General features: G+C 34.6%; 4 protein-coding genes and 1 long non-coding RNA gene across 7 annotated transcripts; 4 read left to right on the top strand and 1 right to left on the bottom strand.

Moving 5' to 3' along the window:
• The first annotated feature begins 1879 nt into the window (after nt 1-1879).
• Nucleotides 1880-3798, top strand: LOC108202050 (B3 domain-containing protein Os06g0112300). 3 transcript variants are annotated; one of them, XR_010287311.1, is made up of 3 exons: nt 1880-2006; nt 2869-2994; nt 3242-3798. XR_010287311.1 is itself a non-coding variant. In XM_017370418.2 (3 exons), the coding sequence occupies exons 1-3, from the start codon at nt 2115-2117 to the stop codon at nt 3542-3544; spliced, it is 462 nt and encodes a 153-aa protein (XP_017225907.1). In that variant the 5' UTR covers nt 2023-2114; the 3' UTR covers nt 3545-3798. The 3 variants fall into 3 exon arrangements, 1 of the variants encoding a protein (XP_017225907.1); XR_010287312.1 differs by lacking the exon at nt 1880-2006 and adding an exon at nt 2009-2060; XM_017370418.2 differs by lacking the exon at nt 1880-2006 and adding an exon at nt 2023-2147.
• Nucleotides 3799-4326: 528 nt separating this feature from the next.
• Nucleotides 4327-6282, bottom strand: LOC108201220 (BTB/POZ domain-containing protein At5g17580). The gene is made up of 4 exons (XM_017369511.2): nt 6248-6282; nt 6096-6165; nt 4474-6008; nt 4327-4354 (listed from the first exon to the last, which is right to left on the bottom strand). The coding sequence occupies exons 1-4, from the start codon at nt 6280-6282 to the stop codon at nt 4327-4329; spliced, it is 1668 nt and encodes a 555-aa protein (XP_017225000.2).
• A 3651-nt stretch (nt 6283-9933) lies between these two features.
• Nucleotides 9934-11319, top strand: LOC108201878 (uncharacterized). The gene is made up of 2 exons (XR_001802964.2): nt 9934-10082; nt 10630-11319. It is a non-coding gene; the product is annotated as an uncharacterized LOC108201878 (long non-coding RNA).
• A 4299-nt stretch (nt 11320-15618) lies between these two features.
• On the top strand, nt 15619-18885 carry LOC108202028 (transcription factor bHLH91). Its single transcript, XM_017370392.2, has 5 exons — nt 15619-15777; nt 15879-16786; nt 17154-17576; nt 17711-17812; nt 18621-18885. The coding sequence occupies exons 2-4, from the start codon at nt 15896-15898 to the stop codon at nt 17810-17812; spliced, it is 1416 nt and encodes a 471-aa protein (XP_017225881.1). The 5' UTR covers nt 15619-15777; nt 15879-15895; the 3' UTR covers nt 18621-18885.
• Nucleotides 18886-19820: 935 nt separating this feature from the next.
• LOC108202166 (putative germin-like protein 2-1) lies at nt 19821-20884 on the top strand. The gene is made up of 2 exons (XM_017370550.2): nt 19821-20000; nt 20125-20884. The coding sequence occupies exons 1-2, from the start codon at nt 19889-19891 to the stop codon at nt 20664-20666; spliced, it is 654 nt and encodes a 217-aa protein (XP_017226039.1). The 5' UTR covers nt 19821-19888; the 3' UTR covers nt 20667-20884.
• Nucleotides 20885-21246: the final 362 nt, after the last annotated feature.

The raw sequence follows: 21246 nt of genomic DNA, 5'->3' as shown, positions 1-21246 counted from the left end.
TTATTTTGAAAACTACTAAATAAGACATTATGCACACTTCAAGTATTTAATCTAAAACTAGTAGTTATTACAACATATTTGAAGTTGCTATCATGATCAAATCTATGAGCATAAAATCCTCATAAAGTTTATTTATATGTCTAGGCACAAGAATTGAAGAAGTGAGGTGCTGGTCGAAATTGAGCATAGAGAGGCTAACCTCTGCTCTGTTTTGTCCTAAGGAGATATTGCTGCAATAATAATATTATAAGTAGACAATAATCTCTCCAATAATAGGTAGGACTTCTTTGAAGGCCTAGTGACAGCTGTTCATATCTTGTTTGTTATAAACGATTATGATTTATTCTTTTTTGTTTCTTATTAGTTTATTTCTACATTCATGAATTACTTTGTTAAGCAGTGACTTGACATTGTTTTGTTAAATATATTATTATATAACTGCCTCTGTATAGGTTAATATTTCTAACGACCCGATCTTATATGTTGTGTTCATTATTGTTGTTAGATTTAAATCATAATAATTTTATGAGCATTTTACACGGATAAGTATATATTTCAAAATTTATTATTTATATTTCTATTTTTAGCATGATTTTATTAGCGGTTCAATATTGTTGGATATCCACACATTTTGCGTAGAATGTTTTCTTACAATGCATTGAAGTTTGATAAATCTTATTAACTGATTAATTATCCTTTTTCGTAGAGATTTATCTTTTATAATATTTCTTTTATAAATGGGTAGTAGAAATGTATATTTATCTTTCTATGCTAATATTTTCAAAACATTAATATGTGTTATTTAAGTTAGTTTTACTTTCTCCTTTTTACTATTTTTGAATCATATATTTTATTTTATTTTATATAAAAAAGTTGAATTTATAAATCTTGTATTAGTTACATGATGAATTAGAGTAGACTACGTTAAATAGTCATATTAGTCTATTTGTCGTTATTTATATAATTACTTTATAACTAAAATAAAAAGATGATGATTTAAGAATGACCAAAACAATATAATCAAACTAAAATTTATCCCTATATATTAAGTTATTATAGTGTATTACATAGACATGTTAGTCTGTCTGTTTTTATTCTATTTTTAATTACTAAAACTTATCTATATATTTAATTATTAGAGTTGAGTACAAATATATTGAAGATAAACAATAAAACTTTTCTTTTGACAATATAATAAAACCTTAAAATAGCTCAATTGGAAATTTAATTTCTTAAAATTTTCATTTTACGACTCATTTACAAACTAGCAGCAACAAAATTTTAATCAAACGAAGACTTAAAAATCGTCCAATAATTTTCTCGAATAGAAAACAAATTATCTATGATTAGAGCTGTAATTCGAGTCGGGCGGCTCGCGAGCTCGCCCGGCTCGAACTCGTTTAACTAGGCTCGACTCGGCTCGTTTAGTTAAACGAGCCGAGCTCGGGCAAAGGTTCCGGCTCGTTTAATCAAACGAGCTAGCTCGACTCGACTCGTGAAATTAAACGAGCCGAGTTCGGGTAAAGATTTAGGTTTGATTAAGTGTAAATTTAAACGAGCCGCTCACCCGACTCGCTACAACCGGCTCGTCCGGCTCGACTCGACTCGTAAAATTTAACGAGTCCAGTTCGGGCTGAGATTTAGACTCGATTAGTTAAACGAGTCGGCTCCGCTCGGCTCGATTAACTTCAGCTCGAATTACGCCCGGCTCGAAACTCGGCTCGCTCGGCCCGAATTACACCCTTGTCTATTATGTTTTGAAGGTTCCAACGATTTCATGAGTACCGATAATAAGTAAACAAATATATAAAAAAGGAAAACAAACAATATTTAAATAGAATGCCGTTTACATAAAGTAGGTACGTCTCAAGAGTCCCATCATTCTTAAACCAAATATTTATTTACATGTCTCACTTTTTCCCACTTTATACTTTGTAAAAGCAGAGTACACAAATTCTTGGAGCTCTGACCCATCTCAAATTCCTGAAGGAATCTCCTTGAGTTAGGTATTTTCTCTTACCACAAGATCACCCCATTACTATGTATATTGAATCTTATATGTAATGCCTCAACTTTTATTGTTCAAGTAATCCCAGTTTTGAGCTTGTATAAGCATGCATGTTGTACTCTTTGCTTGTGAATCTCTGGTATAGTAGTTTAATCAAGATTCTGAGGGTTTTATGCTTTTGTGCTTCAAATTCTTGTTTTTATGTCTTTTTGTTGTTGGTACGTGATTATGATTTATGGGTCTTTGTTTTTGTTATTGTTGATGTTATTTAATAGCCCGCGTGGATTTTTTTTATGTTGATTATGCTCTGGGAAGTGGAATTGTTTATGAGTTGTTTCTTGTTTTGTATATAGTTTTTGCCTTATGAATGAATATTTACATCAAGGGACTGAGGACTGATATAATGTCTCAATTTATGATATGACTAAGGTTTGATTTTGGATCTGATGATTGATATAATTGTACAATAACAATGACTTGTCGAAAGATTTGGTGAATTTCAGTGGACCTTGGCTGTCCCGATTACTTGATGAAGTTGTTAGAAACTTGTGTGATGTTAATCTTAATTTTTTACTGATGCGCTATGAAGTTGGAGTTTGTACGGTATATGTTTTACATGATCATGTTTAGACAAGGGGTGTTACAGAATAGTGTTGATCTGCTACTTCTCAGTTCTCCCTATTATTATTCTATGATGTTGCCACTTTGAAAATAAACTTATTTAGTTGGTTTAAATTTTAAAGGTTCAAACGGTTAGCATTTGGTGCAAAATTTCAAATTTCTATGATGTTGGCAAGTATTGTGGGTATTATTCATCCTATATTCACTGAAAGATGAACTTTTATATTATTCCTTTTCAGATGGATTCATCGCTAGACGTTCCTAATCACATAACTGCTTCCGAAGATGAGTTTTGGCCACTTTCTGATAAGCCATGGTTTAATGTGATACTAAAAAGCACACACATGAGGCCTACATATACCCTAGTAAGTATTCAATTTGTTTTTTGAAATATGGTTTAAAATTTCTTGTGGAAGGAGTGGTTGGCATTTTTAGCCTTGTCCTGATCATATGGTTTGCTGATTCTCATATACTTAGATACCAGCTATCAAAAGCTGCACATAGTATTTATCAAAAGAAAAGGAAAAAAAAAAAATGCATATTGTAGTCTATTAATTGCTATGAAATATATTTTCATTAAGCTTACCTCTATCCAACTACTATTTCTATCAGTATGTTCCAACAGAAGAGTTCGGTGTATCTCCATCTTCCAGTGTTGATGTGGTTTTCACATATCTTGGCAAAGAATGGAAGACGGTTGTTCGGAGAGAAGGCTGTTCCTCGAGGACCTCAATTAAATGGAGGGAATTTGTGACTGACAACCATCTAAAGGAAGGAGATGCATGTGTATTTGAGTTAACTGAGCGCAGCGATAAACTCATAAAGGTCAGAGTTCAAATTCTCAGAGGTGACTTCCCATATGAGTTGCTGAATAGTGTTGATGGCGGAACTCGTGATCAACCTATTATCCTATGATATGGTTTTTAACAACTCTTATAACTATTAACAGATTTTGTCAGGTTTCATTGTTTTGCAGTTGTGTTATCTTTGTCTTTGTATTTATGTAGGAACTTAATGATGATTTAAGAATGCAGTAGCTTCTTCCATGGTCATCTTATTAGTCAAGTTGCTCAATTGCTGAAACAGATAACCATGTGTCAATTTTTGAGCTCAAGCACATTGTATTTATAGTTTTACTTCACTGCTAGTGCACATATGCCTTTTTTTAAGCCTTAGGTGTTCGTCAGGATACCTGACTCTCTAAGTTGTCCTGTTTTAAGTTCTATTTTAAACCTTCACAGTTAATGGTAAAAATCTTATACTTAAGCTCCATTGGAAAGATTAATATTATCAGTACACTCTCTTTGGGTGGAAAGAAGGAATGGAATGCAATTCAAAATCATCTTTTCGACAGATAATTTAATTCCTGTAAATCTAAATCAGGTTGTTTGTTTTAAAGTTTCTTGGTGCTTCTGGGAGCATTCACAAGTATTTGTACCTGATTTCCTTGTAACTTCACTCAACCAATCGTATTGCAAATAAGAGACCTGTGCAAATCAAATGATTGTAAAGATTTAGGCCCTAGCTTTCATCTCAGGCATCGGTGTCATTGTCTAGTCTTCTTACATTTTATTAGCACAGATATTCATCAAGGGCTGGTGCGAACCACATTGCTGGACCATTCATTAAAAGCAGGTAACATTTGCAAACTACTTTTATGTATTGTCCTATATCTCTGAACTGGTAAGATATATTTCTTAATCCTCATTATTATTCGCAGTAAACCTGAAGCAAAATTATTAATAATCTATTTAACAAAAAAAATGATTTGTAATCTCTATTTTTGATGTACTTTCTTCTTCTTCACATGGCAGTTATCGTAGTCCTGCGTTGTACTAATGCACCTGAACTTCCTCTTCATTTCTCTCCACACCCCACCTTTCTCCCTTTTCACCCTGCTATCAAAAACACCCCAAATTTCTTCCTTCATTGCTGAACATTCTTTCTCCAACTCTCTCACTTTGCAGTTCATCCTCTCCATCTCCACCATTGCTCTGTCCTTACTAGCACCATCACCCTTCCAAATTTCTTCCTCAATTGGCTTTAGTAATCCTTCATCCGGACTATTCACCTCTTTCACAATGGTCTCTCTCAGGTGTAACTGATGCACAAACAACACATTGACCACTATTCTTAGAGGCAGTCGCTTATTTGTTGCGGCGTGCTCACAGGCTTCAGGAGACATCTTGCTGCAATCTAGCAGCTTGCATACGTCTTCTTTTTCATACTCTGTTAAATATGTGTGGTGGTCTAAGTATATACTTATTGCCCTGTATAAACCATCTGAAAGTCTCTGTGTTTCTACTGATGCTGCAAAGGCCATTTCTGCAAGCGACATAAACGTACTTTTCTTAAGATTAACATCACTAGCCACTTCTGCTAAATACTGTTCGACAAGTTCAGCTACCTTTAACATTGAAGAATTGTGAGGACTAGAGAGATTACTATAGAAATGTTTCAGAATCCGTCTTATGCAATCTGTATCATACTCTTGTTCTCTAGCGTACCCAAAACTAGGTATTAGCAAATCCTTGACAGTTGCCTGATCTAGCTGCTTTCCGATTCTGACCTCGAATCCATTTCTACATTCTGTGGTAGCTTCTAAAGCTATGGCGAATTGGAACATTTCAAACAATATATTACATGGAAGCAGTCTGCATTCATGTGGTAATAGTCTCTGCACTGCTTCTATGGCTTCCCTCTGAGACATCTTCTTGCTAAATGACTTGTCATCGTCCACTCGTGAAGTGGCAGAGACCCAATTTTCAACATACTGACAGAGAGATGCAACCACATACTCTGAAGGGACTTGGTGAAGAGTCATCTCCTGAATTATCGGCTCATAGAGCTGCACAGACAGTGTTGCCAAATCTTCTGATATCAAATTAGAACCAAAAAGCCGCCTCCTTGCACTAGGTCTGTACAGGTCCTCATCCCTCTCTCCATCACCGCCGAATGTCAGAGATTTGATTGGTTTTCCAAGCAAGCATGGATCAGCTAGCACCTTTTCAATAATAGATTCAATCAATGCATCAACCAGGCCAAGATGCAGTACTTGTTGCAGAACATTTTCCGCGCTCTTGAGGGCTCTCACGGAGCTGTTCCAGAAAGGAATGACATCCTTCTTGAAGAAAGTAAAAGCCTTTACCAAAAGATTGTTCAAGCTGTGGGACTCTGTCATTTCAAGGTAATTTGCAACGCAACAGACATGGATGACATTTTCAGCTGTGATACTGATTTCATAACCATAGCAGAATCTTGCAACAAGCTCGAATGTCTTGGGGTCAGCAGGGATGTCTCTGAGTAAACGAGGAACTTCTTCTACATGATTCTCCTTGAGCAGCTTATCTAGTTTAGCAGATCTCAAAGCCATAACTCCCTAAACATTGCACATAGAAACCAAAACATTCAATCACAGGTAACCTCATTTACAAGCGGAGGACAACTGAATTTGTGACATTCTCACCGAGTTCAACCTAAAAGGCTCCCCACATACACAAATCCGGAGATCTTTCGTATACTCAGATGCCGGTATCCTAAAACAGAGGAATAAACTGCAGAAATTTCTTTGCTACCGTATAATTAGAACGAATCTACATAAAAACATACAGTGGTTACCTGGAAGACGATTCTATGTGATGTTTGCTGGCCATTGTCTTGTGAATCTCCTTGTAAATAGAAACTTCTAATCAATATGAAAATGCAGAACTTAAGAGTTTAGCCCCCATGCATGCAATTGAATCATAAACTTGATAAACATGAGCTTTATATCTAGAATCAAATTCTTATACAATCTACATAACAGAGACAGATTAAACACATATTTATGATTGTCTGTAAAATAAAGAGAGAAACTTACTAATACTAGGAATAATGAAGATTGTGAAGCTGCAGACTAAAGTGAAAAGTCTCCTGCACACATTTGTGTGTGTGTTAAATAGAAAGCATTATTTACTCTCCTAATTATTAGTCTAATTTGGGGGGTTTAAGGGTCTAAATTGAGTAGATTAGAGTCTCCAACGTTGTTGCTAAAAAAGTGGGATTTTCTGTTGGGTTTTCAAAATCTAGTCATCCGGGTCAAATTCAATCTACCCCATCCAGTTGGGTTTTTGACCTAGATTTCAAAGGGGTTTCAATAAACCTGTTAACAAACAAACCCTTTTCATTTTATTTTCACCTGCTATTGGGGTGGTTTTTTGACTTGGCATGCAAAGGGGTTTCAAGAAACATACTAATAAGCAAACCCTTTTCATATTTTGCTCTTCTCTACCCAACTAGCAAGAGCGATCACTGCTTAATGTTGATATGTCATTCAACACGCGACTCCACACTCTCCCTCTTGAGCAAAGGTGAAATCCCAATATACATACAGCATTATCCCGAAATATGTTATATGAATTGTTATATGAATTTAATGAGCTTGTTATCAAATTTTCACCAGTGGAATCTGATTTTATGTTGGCTGTGTTTTTAGTCTCCAGCCTATTAACTATTTTCTTTAGTATATAGCTGCATTTCGTTAATGAAATTAGGTACATAAAATTGACATCATTTTCTTGACTGAGGTAGCTGATTGCAGTTTCTAGCATAATTATCTAAAAGATAGTGAAAGGTGAAAACTTCAGACCCTCGGTGCACACTTCGGCAGTCAAGGTTCACATACGACTATTATTCTTGCACTGAGCAAGTCACTATACGCTTGCTTAATCTCAATTTTAATTGTCTTTAAAGAACCGTAATTATAGATTGTATGCTATATGTAAGATATACTTAGCATTGCTAGCTACCTGCCTTGAATCTGTCTCCCAACTAATATGTGAAAATGTTAACAAGATCAACAAACATCAAGAAAGGATGGAAGTACATACAATCTGCTTACTGGAATCAGGCCTTAAATATTGTATTCTGCATTTAAATAGAGTGTATAGTATATAGAGTTACTTTCCTGTAGTTGAATATTGAACAGTAAGTTGTTAAAGAATGAACACGGAAGACATTGATAACAAATGGTTGAATAAGTATGATTGTATCTTTTCAAGTCTTTGTAACTATGTATTTTCAGTACGCTTTCTTCTGTGGATAGATAATTTTGATTCCTTACGTTCTTTTCTGTAAATCTAAACTAGAGAGCTGCAATTTAAATTTCCGACATCATACTCAGGTCTTTGTAGCTTCATTCCTTTAAACATCCCCAACTAAACATCGCATATTTGACGGACAAGAAAGAACAAAATGATTGTCAGCAGTTAGCCTCTATCTTTTGTCTCTTACACATTGGTGTGTTTCTTTGGTAGAATTTTACGACTATTTTATTATGTTTCATTAGCATTAACTATTCATAAACGGCTGGCAGCAGGAAATCCACGTTGCTGGACAAAATTCTAAGAAGCAGAGAATGTTGCAAATTATTTGCCATTATTATTTGGTTGATAAACCTGAAGCAAAGTGCTCAGACTCTGTGAAGTGTGAAGTACTCATGATTGTATACATACATACATATGATTGCATAAGCCACTTCTGCTAGCGATGAACATACTTTTCTTAAGATTAACTTGCACTCATTTGAACTAATTTGGCTATAATTGATTGTAATCATAAACACTAACACCTGACCTTTATGATGATGTTCTTGGTTACATGGTTATTTCTTATTTGAACTTCCGTGTAGTGCTATTTGTTGGCGTGGTGTGATTTGAATCACAATATAAGCGGCAGCAACAGGATGAAGAATGTAGCAGATGCAGGCAAAAAAAAACCAAGGTGGTCACGGAAGCTGTCAAAGGGTTGCATAAGAAGAAAATGGCCTGGGATGACGACAGGAAGACACAGTGCATGGATGATCTCATTGCAATGGCTGAAACAGAATGCTTACTGCTTATCATCATTTTCAATGCTATAAGAATTGGATTTTTCTGTATACTACTTTGGGTACATGCTTTCTGTAATACTACTTGCAACAAGAAAAATGGCTCCAGAACTCACAAATTCTGGAAGTAATGTCCAGAATAACAGAGTTGGAAAAAATGGCCTGTAACGCCTGATGATCTAGCATTTTCAATTTGAAAAGAAAATGCTAGATCGTGTAGCGTTTCAGAATGCTATATAAAACCCTAACAACATGCTAGACCATGTAACGTTTTGTATGAATATCCAAAAATTTACACGATGTAGCGTTAATAAATGATATTTGAGGCTATTTTTTAAGATCCTGATATTTAGAATATTAATCATGGATATAGTGATAGTGAGGGCAACACTCCCGAAACAATTATTTGTTCAAATATTCATGTCATTATTGTCTACTTAGATTTTGATAAATGTTTCTGGTTCCATATTCAGTTGAGTCATCAAGAACAAGAAGATGAAATTATGGCATGAGAAGAGCACTAGCTATTCAGTTTTATCTGCCTAACATTTTTGCTCTATCAGTGTACCTTGCGGCTTATCTCATGCTGTTGACATTAGTTTGATTTCGTTTAACCGGTATTTGTTAGAATATATACTACAGGAGTACTAGTTTGTAGGATATATAAATTTTTTTATTCAGAAAAGAAAAGGCCAGTAATATGTTTGAAAACGACAAAATGTTTTTTTTTTACATAAAACTGAATGATAATCTTTTTGGAAAATATTTTTTTAAGAACTCAATTCCAATATAATAAGGTGCTGTTTGGCGTTGCTGTTGCAGATAACCATAACAGTTTTTTGCTGAAAAACAGGTAAGCTTTTAGCCGAAAAGCTGCTTTTGGAAAAAGCAGGTCCTCCCATACTTTTGGAAAAAGCTATTTGCAGCTTTTGCAGGAAACTGCTACAAATTTCAATATCAAGCCTCACAAAGAATTATTATTTTTATATTATAACTCAAAATAAGCAAATATCAAAAAACTTATCAAATAATTATCTAATTTCTAAAATAGCAGTTTTTTTTACCAGCACTTTCTCTAACTGCAAAAAAAATTTTACTAGCACTCCCAAACATATTGCAAGAACACAAATAATAAAAGTTTCGGTCTTCGATCAAAACCTTTAATAATTAAACAAAAATATTTACTATGCTTTTTCTTTTTGAATAAATATTTACTATACTAATAGTTATATACCATGCAAATAATATAAATGAACTAATTTAAATTATTCATGAATATAAGTTTTGTTTGATTATTTCATCTCTCTTAAAAGAAATATTTATTATTTATATTTAATTTAATTAAAAAACTCTAACTTATCTAAAAAATATGCATAAATTCCTGATAAATTTTAAATTGATGATTCAATGAATTAATTCTTATTCCCTATATATTTCATCAGATGCAAATAATTAATACATATCGGGTCAGGGTAACTTAATCTAGCTCCAATTGGATCCTTTTTGACCCAGCTTTGAAATGGGGTTTTAGCAAACATATTCACAAAATAAACCCTTTTTTCCTACCCAGTTGGATGTGATAAGCAGGTGAGCTCTATATCCTTCACCATATACACACAATATCCAGTATTGATTGTTTCTGTAGTGTATTATGTTGATTATAAGTACACCCACAAGCTGCTTGATAGAATTCCGCTAAGAAATTTTTTCTTAAAAACTATGATTGTGTGAGTGTATCTTTAATTAGATTATACAGCAAGTGATGTATATGGAGTTGAGTATCAGATACCCATAATGGTTAATAAAACTGATGTGAAATTTTTCGACAAGATATGAGTTTGTGAATGTATTTTAGTTGCATTTCCGACTTTCCGTTCTTTTAAAATTCTGTGGTATAAATTGTTTATCTTGATGACGAATTGAGTTTTTTTTAATTGGTGGTATACATGTTATTCTCGGTGTGATCGCCGGTTCGGATGAAATTTTATTGCTTTTGGAAGGGTCTTGTGGTTTGGACTTTATGTGGGTAGCAAGCTATTATATTCTGCAAATTTAATTGGTTTATAATGTTTGTTCACTGAAGAGTGGAATGCTTAAACATAATTAATTTTATTGTGCTGTTTGTTTGCTGAAGTTTTTAGAAATGGCAAAAGGTATGATATGGGCAACAGCTGAAGATTTGGCTAGGAATAAAGGTCGGGTTCTGTCATTGTATCGCCAGATATTGAGGAGCCTAAACTCACCCAATTTGCCACTGAACTTGGCGGCTCGATTATCTAAGAAAGCAGAGGTCCGTGCAATCTTTATGGTGGCTGCTGAGGAACGATCACTACATAATGTGGAAGATCTTATTGATACAGGCGAGTACGCTCTCTCCCTCTTGAGGAAAGGTGAAATCCCGAAATATATTCAGTAATATCAATCTGCTCGTCACTTATGAAGACTTGTCCTCTCCATAAATGTTTTGACAGTTAAAATGTCTACATATGTATGAAAGTGAAATCTCGTATGCATATCATATTAAATATGATATGCAATAGCTTGCTCTCATTGATGTGAAAGTTGTAATAGCTCGCTCTCATTGATGGTGAAGTTGTTTTTAGTATATTTTTGGTACTTGTTTAGAAAGTTTGAAGGATCATATTAGCTAATCTATATTGTTGGGGTGCCAGTAGCCAAAACTTTTAGTACTTCTAGAGGCGTATCCAATGGCTTAGTTCTTGCAACTGCCTATCGAAATGTAGAGATAAAACTATAATACAAATTTGGTGTGGCATTATTGTTTTGATATCATCACTGGCAGAATGTGATTTTGTGTCTGATATATTACCAGTCTTCAGAATTGTAATTTTTTTATCTAGTACAGATCAAGCAACAACATATTGTTTTTAGACTTTAGTTATGCGCTGAGGTGTTTAAGATATATATTTGAGATCGCATTCGCCTGATTTTCAAGCCAGAGGCCTCACAGAAGCCATTTGTTTTACTTGAAATTTCCCCTTTCACATTGATGTATATCTTTGATGCTAGTATGTACTAAAAATCGAAATCAATTTCTTGACTGACGCAGTTGCTTTGCGAAGTTTTAGCACAATTAGCTACAAAATACTAAAGAGTTAGACACTTAATGCACACTAATTTCCCTTAGCAGCTTAAGGTTCACATTGCTTTAGGACTATATCTTCAGCATTAGCTTTATGATCGTTCTATTTCAGTTTTACTTGTGTCTTTCCAACTTTAATAAAGAGTAGATACTGCGTATAATGATACTTTAAAAGCCTTGTTAAATGTTGGTAAAAAAAAAAAAACTTTGTTAAATACCTTGAATCTACCTCAAATTAACTAATATATCTAAAATTTGTAACTGAATCGACTAGTATAAAAGAAAAGCAAAAGTAAACGGAATCTCCTTACTGGAATTAGGCTTAGTGAAATAGAGGAAATAAATTTCTACATTCCTATAATTAAGGAAGATAAAACAGTAATCTGTTTAGCGTTGTTGCCATAATGTTATTCACTTGTTAGAATTGCAATCCTTGCAAATAATTATTAGATGGGACTCATTTTGCATCCTTACAGTTTGTTAGAGAGGGACTATCATATATAATCTATTGTAGTTTGTTAGAGAGTTTAAAATAATTTAGTTCCTTCCTTTGAGTGCATTTATTTAGGTTCCTTGATTGTCTGACCATTTGCTGCTAATAAACCGTTGGACCTTTATTCTCTTGTAGCAGTTTATGGAGCAAGTACAGGGAGTAGCTAATTATAATTATCGTTATAGTCTGTCAATTGTCATTGGGCACCCACTCACTGTACCTTGACATGGCTCGAGCCTTCAACCTCTCATATAAGGGCAAGAATGCTAGAGTCTTTTGTAAGTAGCCGATATTATGTTTAAAAAAGTGTGAAACAAGAAATAAGACAGCGTAAGCAGTACAAGGCAATAGTGGTTTATGCTCGTCAGGACTCACATAACTAAAATGGAAGCGGTTAAGTGTCCTGCATATTCATGGAGGATTTTCGGTATTTCTTGTCTTAGGTAGATACATTTCACGAAGGAGGTTTAGTGTTCATCGTCCTATTCCTATTCCAATTATAGTTGTCTTTTGTACTTCTCAACTTATGAGTTAAACTTTGGCCCTAATAGAAAGGTCGAATGTTATGTTTAGCAAATATTGATCAATGATTAGTTTATATTTCAAAGCAGAATCTTTGGAAAAAGATTAGGCCAGGGAAACACATGACTATCTTGCCTCCTGTGAACTAGCAACTTCAGTGCCTGGATATACAACTTAGCAACTATTAGCAAATCGGACCACAACTCCATTCAAGAAACGTGTTTGTTTCTAATTCCAAGAACCATGGAAAATAAGTAATAAATAAATACAGTATTAGTGTACAATAACTAAATAAATGCTTAATAAATGCTTAAGTGCGGTTTACCTTGGTTCACGTGGTTTGTAGGCTATTACGTGAGCTCGTGGGCTTACCCAGTGCACACCCAAAGGATAGCGGCTGCGGATTCCTATGTTATAAAGAAAACTAAAAAAATATATAATGGGATGATATAAATGGTTAAAGAAGGTTAGTTCTGTACTGATGGAGTAAAAATTAATTTAGTTAGTTAAAACGTAAGCTGTAAATACTAATCCTTGTTTCTTGTTTCCATTTTAGAGCAAACTAGTTTACATATATGATATATCCACCTTTTGTGCTAACTAACTCTACATAACACATAGACAGACGCACAGGCAAACCGAACCAACCGATAGGTAAGAAACAAGAAATGTTGTATATTTCAGTTAAATCAGGAAAAATAATATTATTTTATCAAATTTATACATCATCAATATTACTTGGAAACCGTGAAAATATTATTTAATCGAGATTCAATTTATATGGATTTATCAGTATAGATATGTTTCTCATTTATAGAAATTCATTTGTCAGGTTTGATTTGAATTTAAACCCTCTCGATCCGTTATAGAAATTCATTTGTCGGGTTTGATTTGAAATTAAATCCTCTCGATTCGTTACAGAAATTCATTTGTCGGGTTTGATTTGAATTTAAATTCTCTCGATCCGTCATATCCATAATTGTTATGCATGAGGAAAAGATAAATCAAATTAGCAACCGAGAACAAATTCTATAATGTTTGCACAAGAGAGAAAAGAAATGAGAGGGCAAGAAAGTTGCGTGGGTGTAGGGAAACAACCATGGAGGTTGGTAGTTTATTAAAATCTTGATTGGCTGGTTGTTAAGAAGCATGTCTCGCATTTCCCAACTTCCTTTTTCTAACTAATTTTTATTACTCCTTTTCTACGGGACTCTCTTTTCTACGTCCCTATTAATACTTACACTGTATTATACTGGGATCATTGACAACTCATGAAATTGAAATACCCTAACTTTTATATTATTTTAATGTTAAAATTACATATTTATAAAATATTTTCAATATATTATAGTAATTTATATTAATATCAAATTTGGTGTCACACTATCCATTTAATATTTGTGTTGGAGACTTGGAGTTGCTCTGACTATATCATGTATATATGTTTATGATATGAGATAGGCTAGTTATTTTACATGAAGCATTTTGTTGCTACTTCCTAATTTGTGTGCCTAACTGAAATACATGAAAAATAAGTGACTGCCAATGGGTATCTTTTAATTTTTTGCAAATTTTCGACGTTCTTTTGACTTTTAAGAATATCACAGGGAGAAGTGCATACAAGGTGCAGAATGAAGCTTGGTAATATTTGTAATTCTATAAGTGCTTGAATTTGTTCCTTGTTTCACGAAAATTGGGAATCGACTAGTACTGGTAATTTCAGAAATCTTCGGAGTTGTATGTATAAACAGATTTTTTTTTAATTAATCAAATAAATTATTACTTAACTCTGCTTTTAACTTCCGGTGACTTAATTTCAATCTAAACTTGAACTAACTACAGCAAGAAAAGAATAGCTCCTGTAAAACCAACTACTTTCTAATTCATTTTCAACTTCAGTGGAGGCCACTGGTCCGGAACTATCGAGAAATAATTATTTCATAATGAGTTATTTTTCTGCTGACAGATAGTAGATACTAGATACTATATTTTTGTATTCGTATCAAAAACTTAGATATAATATCTTGCGACAAGACCCGAACTCTCTACCGGGGGACTTGCGAAAAGAATTGACAGAGACCATACTTCCATTTTATGAAATAAAAGTATTATTTGCTTAAGTAAAAAAGCCATTGACCTCATTAATTCCAACAAATGGGATAGCATATAAATGTTTAATGAAATTCAAATCAATATACAATTTGCATATATAACAAAGTCACTGAGACCACTATTATGTCATAGTTGTCTTTGAACTGGAGGCTTACACTGCTGCAGCAGTGAGCTATACATAGAGATTATGAACATGGCAGTTTGGCAAATAGGCATAGATGCCAGTTCTCTCTTTTTGCATGGACAGTTTTTCCAGGTACAATTTAGGAAATATAAGGTACTTATGTATGACCAACAACTCCTGCACTTGGCTATCAGTATTTTGTCTTATAAAATCTCTTCAATTTTTCTGCATTAGCCAGTTTTTCTTGCAGATGGTCCACAAGTCTTTTCTATGTTTCTCAAACATTATTTAAAATATCCCACAAAAATAAAAATTATTCGGAAGTCGGAGTTTTCACGAAAACAACCTGCCAACTACATTGTAGCCGAGCCAATAAATTTAGTCTTTTTTTTTTCTTATAAAATTTTAAAACAAGTTTACTATCAATTTGGCTTGTAATTATACCACACTGTAAAGAAGCTGTTTTTGGCCATACAACATGTGTAGAATCCAGGAAGAGACATTTTATGGGACCAGAAAAGTATTACATTATATAAAGCCAAAAATAATGGGACAAAAAAACCAGAGCTTCAGTCAAGTACAGAAAACTAAGATGATGCTGATTTTAAAGACTTTTATGGGGCCCACTGAAACAAATTTTCAGTAACAAACTTGCATGTTGTAGGAAAAATGCAAACCATTTTTCAGGGGATTTCTTTCTACTCAACTGAAATTACTAGCTAAATACCACTGTGTGTGTGTATAAAATTTCACTTCTTTACAGGTTTCAGTTCAGCAAAACCAACCCCAACCTACCTATATATTTATTCCCTCAATCCCTCAATTTTTTACTTTTTTTTCACTTTGAGTTTGAGCACTTCTTGAAAAACTCTCTCTCTTTTCAAGAAAATATTCAAGAGGCAGGTGGCTCAGAAATTTCTTTCACAAGGTAAGGCCTTTGATCCTTTATCTTTCTTTACTATGAAAACAATTTTGTCTGTTCTTCGTTTTTTCGATTGTTTTGTTCATGTTTACATTGTTACATTGCAGAAACAAAGCCAAGAAACATGATTGTGAATCCAGAATTGTATGAAGAGGGCAGTGCATGCATTGATCCATCCCACATGCAATATCAAGCACTTCAAGAAGATGGTTACTCACAAACTATGGTCCAAAATTGCAATTCTACCAATTTTTCCATGGATGATCAGCAACAAATGCTCTCTTATCCTCAGCAAGATGCTGCTGCAGCTGCCGCGGCTGCTGCAGCCAACATGGAGCTCGAGATCAACCAGCAAATGGGGCTAGACCTTGAGAATTGTTACAATCCTAACAATAATGGTGAGCCTCATTTGATGCAAGACCAAAATCATCAGCCTAGTTGGGAGACTCATCAAGTTTTGAACTTTAATCATTACCAGCAAATTCAAGAAATGCAACATAATAGTAACAATAATTGTTCGTTGGAAAACACGGCTAATCAATACCCTCAAACACCTGATCTTTTAAATCTTTTTCACTTGCCTAATTGCTCATCTTCTGTGCTCCCAAACTCATCAATCACATTCACAAACCCGACGCACAAATCAGGCTTTTTTGGCGATTTACCAAACACTCAAGACACCACGGTGGGCTCAAGTTCTGTTCTTTATGACCCAATGTTTCATTTGAACCTTCCTCCACCTCCTCCTATATTTAGGGACTTGTTTCAGTCTAATTTTCCACATGGGTACAATTTTTCTGGCACGAGAAATGGAGCGTTGTTTGATGGAATGGAGGATACGGAAGGTAATGGTGAATTTGATGCTGGGGTTTTGGAGTTCAGTAGAGACTTAAATTGTTTGGGTAAAGGCAAGGGAGGTAAAGATGTCAAACACTTTGCTACTGAGAAGCAAAGGAGAGTGCACTTGAATGGCAAGTACGCAGTTTTGAAAAACTTAGTTCCCATCTCAACCAAGGTATGCTTGACAAATCTCTCTCTCTCTCTCTCTCCCTGGCTTCTTTGGTATGTATTGTGCTTATTCTAGAAAATGTATTTAAGAACATCAATACTATTTGATTGTTTTTTTTGTGCCTGATAAACATTTATATATCTTGTTGTTCTGCACTTGAATGACAAGTACAGAGCTTTAAAATAATTACTTTTGAGATACAAAGAGATATTTAAATCATTCTCTGAATACATGTGTGTTGTAACATTGATGCATCATAATTAGATTTTGTATAATTGAATTAGCTTTACTACAAGAGTAGCAAATGCAGTTTTTTGTATATTCCATGTGTGATATTTATGTTAATCTGTTGTATTGTGAGTGAAATTCAAAGCCTGATAGAGCTTCAGTTGTGGGGGATGCAATTGACTACATAAAAGAACTCCAGAGAACAGTGAATGAGCTACAAATTCTGGTTGAGAAAAAAAGGTATAGCAGAGAAAGGCTAAGAAGGCACATGACTGAGGATGAATCTGTGTTGGAAGTTGAGAGCAAAAACATGATGAAGCCTCAGGGTGATTCGGACCAGGCCTATAACGGGAATGCACTAAGAAGCTCATGGCTCCAGAGGAAGTCCAAGAACACTGAGGTTGATGTTCGAATCATTGACGATGAAGTAACCATCAAACTGGTTCAACAGAAAAGGATCAACAGTTTGTTGTTTGTGTCTAAGGTTCTTGATGAGCTTCAGTTGGATCTTCAACATGTCGCTGGTGGACTTATCGGTGATTTCTACAGTTTTCTCTTTAATACAAAGGTAAAGTGAAATGTTATGTACACATAAATTACCCTGTCATTTATAAAATGTTCAAGGCTTTATATAATTAATTCAAATCTGGCTGGATGATTAAATTTCCTTGAAAAAGAAATTAATTTCAATTGTTTATCCAGATTTGTGAAGGTTCTTCAGTTTATGCAAGCGCAATTGCAAACAAGCTAATTGATGTCGTGGATAGGGAATATGCAGCCAGCCAACCAACTAGTAGCTACTAGGTAAGTCCTTTTGACACTTTCATAAACCTGCATTTTGTTATGAAATGGTGTGTGTTTTGCAACTTTCCATCAAGTATATTCATTGTATACCTATGACCTATTTAAGGTTCAAGAAGTCGATAGTATGAACAAATTATTCATTCAAAATGCAGCTACTCCCTCTGTAATATCTGTATATTGCAGCTTGCTCCTAGTATGTGATTATTGTAGGAATTCGTCGAAAATGATTATTATAACAGATAACAATATTCATAACAGTACATTGTGATATTATACTGGTGTGTGTTTAACCATATTTGACAAGGAAAATTAGAATCACCTTCCTTTCTTTCCCATGATTAAATGAAATTATTTTTTCTGATCCTTTTTAGTATTTTACAAGTATCTTCATGCTTTCTGAATTCTGAAAGTAGATATTTGTACTTCGTGTTCAAAGTCTGACAAGCCAAGACCATATCTTGACATAGGTTGCATTGCTGCCTCATACAAGAAACTTTGATTTTAATTGAGCATTTCTAACAAATAAACTTATAAAGCTGGTTAAATTTGTGTACGCTATTTTGAAAAATATACTCCAAAGACTAGACTCATACAGTTCCTGATGCTCATAATCAGATTGATGCATATGTATCATGTATGTTCTCCTATAATCAGAACATTTCTATCTGTAGTATATCTTTTAGCCTCGTATAGGTATTCTAAAAAACATGTATATCAGTATAAGATATATAACTGTGAAGAATGATGCTGCTTTTGAGAAATTTACTAATAATATTCTTATTTTCCTGGCTTTCCTGTTTATGTGCAGATTGCTGTTGCTTCTATTAGTGGACATTCAGCTGCAGAATTCTAACTCCTTATAAACAGATGAATTTAGCGGGAACATCTTAATTAAGACTAGACATGATTATTAGCATATATATAATAGCATTTATAATAATGGTGGATGAACCACCGTAATTTGATATGTTGCAGTTCTATATTTTCAAATCTCCATTATACTTGATGAGTTTTGTAGTAAACTTAACTACATATATGATGCATCGTTGAGACTCTCAACTAGGTTCACTTTCCTGTCGTGATCTTTTATATACAGTGTGCCGGCTTTTCATACATGTCTATCAATCTATGACACAAAACATAGCTTAATACTTGTGATTACAACATTCAACAGGAAGAAGATTTGATTTAGATCATCAATGTGAGTAGAGAAGGCTTATCTATTTATTGTGAATTATACCTGGCTCGTCGAATAAAAAACCAAAAATAATGTAAGGGTTTACAACCTCTATTGATTAGTGCTGGAGTGCAAATCCTGTCAACAGGCTACATTCTTAAGTGGTGATGTTTGTGACGAGTCCGCTTCTGCTATGGCTCTCTGGCACCACTTGCTCAGCAAATTAACAACAGACTACTATCTGTCAACAACGATACAGTTTACGAGTATAATACATAGATAGAAATCCGCAAGGGCCACCTCATAATCCATATCCCATATGTGCTCAGGTAAATGTGTGTGAATGCCACATAGTTCATGTCAGCCAATAGATCAGGTCAAAATTTTTAGTGTACGCGCAATGTTCCTGATGTGTTTTGGTAAAAAATATTATTTTGACACTGCCTTTTGTTTTGAATGTTAACCACACGCAGCAAGAACTTGTCAATGGAAACAAAGCCGTTTTTGCAGTCACTGTCGAATCAAATTTAATATAATGAGCTGCATTCTGCACATTTTCACACTTCAGAAGAAACTCTTATCTGTTCTTGAATATCAACACGTTCATAATTTTTATTAAATGGGGACTAGGTCAAGTCCAATACTTGGTCTCCACGAGTATGAAAATAACACTGCCAGTCTACCTCAGTCAAAAATACTTCCAGTGGCCGGCATGTAATGTAAGATTTCCGGGCTGTATCTTTTCTGTTTGTTTGTATTGGAATTGGTGGCATATACCTGGACTCTTTGACTCTATAAAAACACTAGGAGCTGATACTCTGTTATCACAGCTCAAAAAGACCTCTCTGAGCTTCTGATATAATTCATAGTTCTTTACCTGATATTGATATACATTTTCAATGGCTGTGAAATTTATTTACCTAATCTTCCTGGCCATAATGTCTGCAGCTGTGTTGGCCTCTGATGGTCCTACTCTACAAGATTTCTGTGTTGCTGATCTGAAGAGTTCCAGTAAGAGCATAATTATGACAATTCATTTTCATTGCATAATGTACATTAACCTCATTATTAATGCTGGATGGTATAATTGTTTTGAAAATATTACTAAGTGTAAACCAATTTCATGTTATGACAGCTCAAGTGAATGGAAAGGCATGCAAGGATCCGAAGCTCGTTACAGCCAGTGATTTTTCTTTAGGAGGATTTCATCTGGCTGGTAACACATCGAATGCTGTTGGCTCAAGGGTGACTCCAGCATTTGCTGCACATATACCAGGACTCAACACCCTTGGCATTTCAATGGTGCGCCTTGACATAGCACCATCGGGCATAAACCCTCTGCACACGCACCCACGTGCTACTGAAATTCTTACAGTTATAGAGGGTACCCTTGAAGTTGGATTTATCACCTCGAACCCTGATAATCGCCTCATTTCCACCATACTAAAAGAGGGAGATGTGTTTGTGTTCCCTGAGGGTCTTATTCATTACCAGAAAAACATTGGAAAGTCCCATGCAGTTGCTATTGGAGCTCTTAACAGCCAGAACCCGGGTGTGATTACAATTGCTAACGCAGTGTTTGGGTCAAACCCTTCGATTCCTAGTGATGTTTTGGCAAAGGCTTTCCAGGTCAATAAGAAGTTGATCCCAGTGATGCGGTCACAATTTAAGATTTGAAAACTCTGTTCATACTCTCTGATGATAAGTGTCATTATGCAAAGATCCATACAGCACCATTGTAATGTGTTCAACTATATTTGTTTGAATCAATTTGACTAGTGTCATGATAAAAGAGTTGCTAGATTTCAATCAAACACAGTCCAGTAATGAGGCTAGTGAAGTTGAACCACAAATTTAAGAGCAATGAAAAACACAACTGTTCTGATGTTCTGATATTCAGATTAGCATGTTACATAATGTGATCAATTAAGTCATTTATAAAAGAAAAACATGTAGGAGATGTTGTAGGAGCTGTTAATGTGAACCAGGAGTCAAAAAATGTGAACTATACTATAACACTGTCTCTGTCATCAGATCCATCAATTTCCTAGTGAAATTATTGTATTCATGGTCTTCATGAGCCCCTAAACTCCACAGCCTACTCACAATCAGTCCCCAGCATTATATGTCTCAGTCCCCAGCATTATATGTCTCAGTCTCATAAAAAAGAACCCATAATTCTATTAGAGTGGACTAGTTGCTGCCAGGCCATAGCTCGACTAAGAAAGACAACATACTGATATCCTACTAGCTTGCG

The sequence above is a fragment of the Daucus carota genome, chromosome 9 (assembly GCF_001625215.2).
Source record: "Daucus carota subsp. sativus chromosome 9, DH1 v3.0, whole genome shotgun sequence".
NCBI classification, from domain to species: domain Eukaryota; kingdom Viridiplantae; phylum Streptophyta; class Magnoliopsida; order Apiales; family Apiaceae; genus Daucus; species Daucus carota.
This window is presented reverse-complemented; position numbering and strand designations above follow the sequence as displayed.

Excerpts from the sequence above, each read along its gene's own strand:
- LOC108202166 (XM_017370550.2), top strand. The coding sequence starts at position 19,889 with ATGGCTGTGAAATTTATTTACCTAATCTTCCTGGCCATAATGTCTGCA. Across the intron at positions 20,001-20,124 it reads TGCTGATCTGAAGAGTTCCA|CTCAAGTGAATGGAAAGGCA; the intron begins GTAAGAGCATAA and ends ATGTTATGACAG.
- LOC108202050 (XM_017370418.2), top strand. The coding sequence starts at position 2,115 with ATGCATGTTGTACTCTTTGCTTGTGAATCTCTG. Across the intron at positions 2,148-2,868 it reads TCTTTGCTTGTGAATCTCTG|ATGGATTCATCGCTAGACGT; the intron begins GTATAGTAGTTT and ends ATTCCTTTTCAG. Across the intron at positions 2,995-3,241 it reads TGAGGCCTACATATACCCTA|TATGTTCCAACAGAAGAGTT; the intron begins GTAAGTATTCAA and ends TATTTCTATCAG.
- LOC108202028 (XM_017370392.2), top strand. The coding sequence starts at position 15,896 with ATGATTGTGAATCCAGAATTGTATGAAGAGGGCAGTGCATGCATTGAT. Across the intron at positions 16,787-17,153 it reads TAGTTCCCATCTCAACCAAG|CCTGATAGAGCTTCAGTTGT; the intron begins GTATGCTTGACA and ends TGAAATTCAAAG. Across the intron at positions 17,577-17,710 it reads GTTTTCTCTTTAATACAAAG|ATTTGTGAAGGTTCTTCAGT; the intron begins GTAAAGTGAAAT and ends TTGTTTATCCAG.
- LOC108201220 (XM_017369511.2), bottom strand. The coding sequence starts at position 6,282 with ATGGCCAGCAAACATCACATAGAATCGTCTTCCAG. Across the intron at positions 6,166-6,247 it reads CACATAGAATCGTCTTCCAG|GATACCGGCATCTGAGTATA; the intron begins GTAACCACTGTA and ends CCTCTGTTTTAG. Across the intron at positions 6,009-6,095 it reads AGCCTTTTAGGTTGAACTCG|GGAGTTATGGCTTTGAGATC; the intron begins GTGAGAATGTCA and ends TGCAATGTTTAG.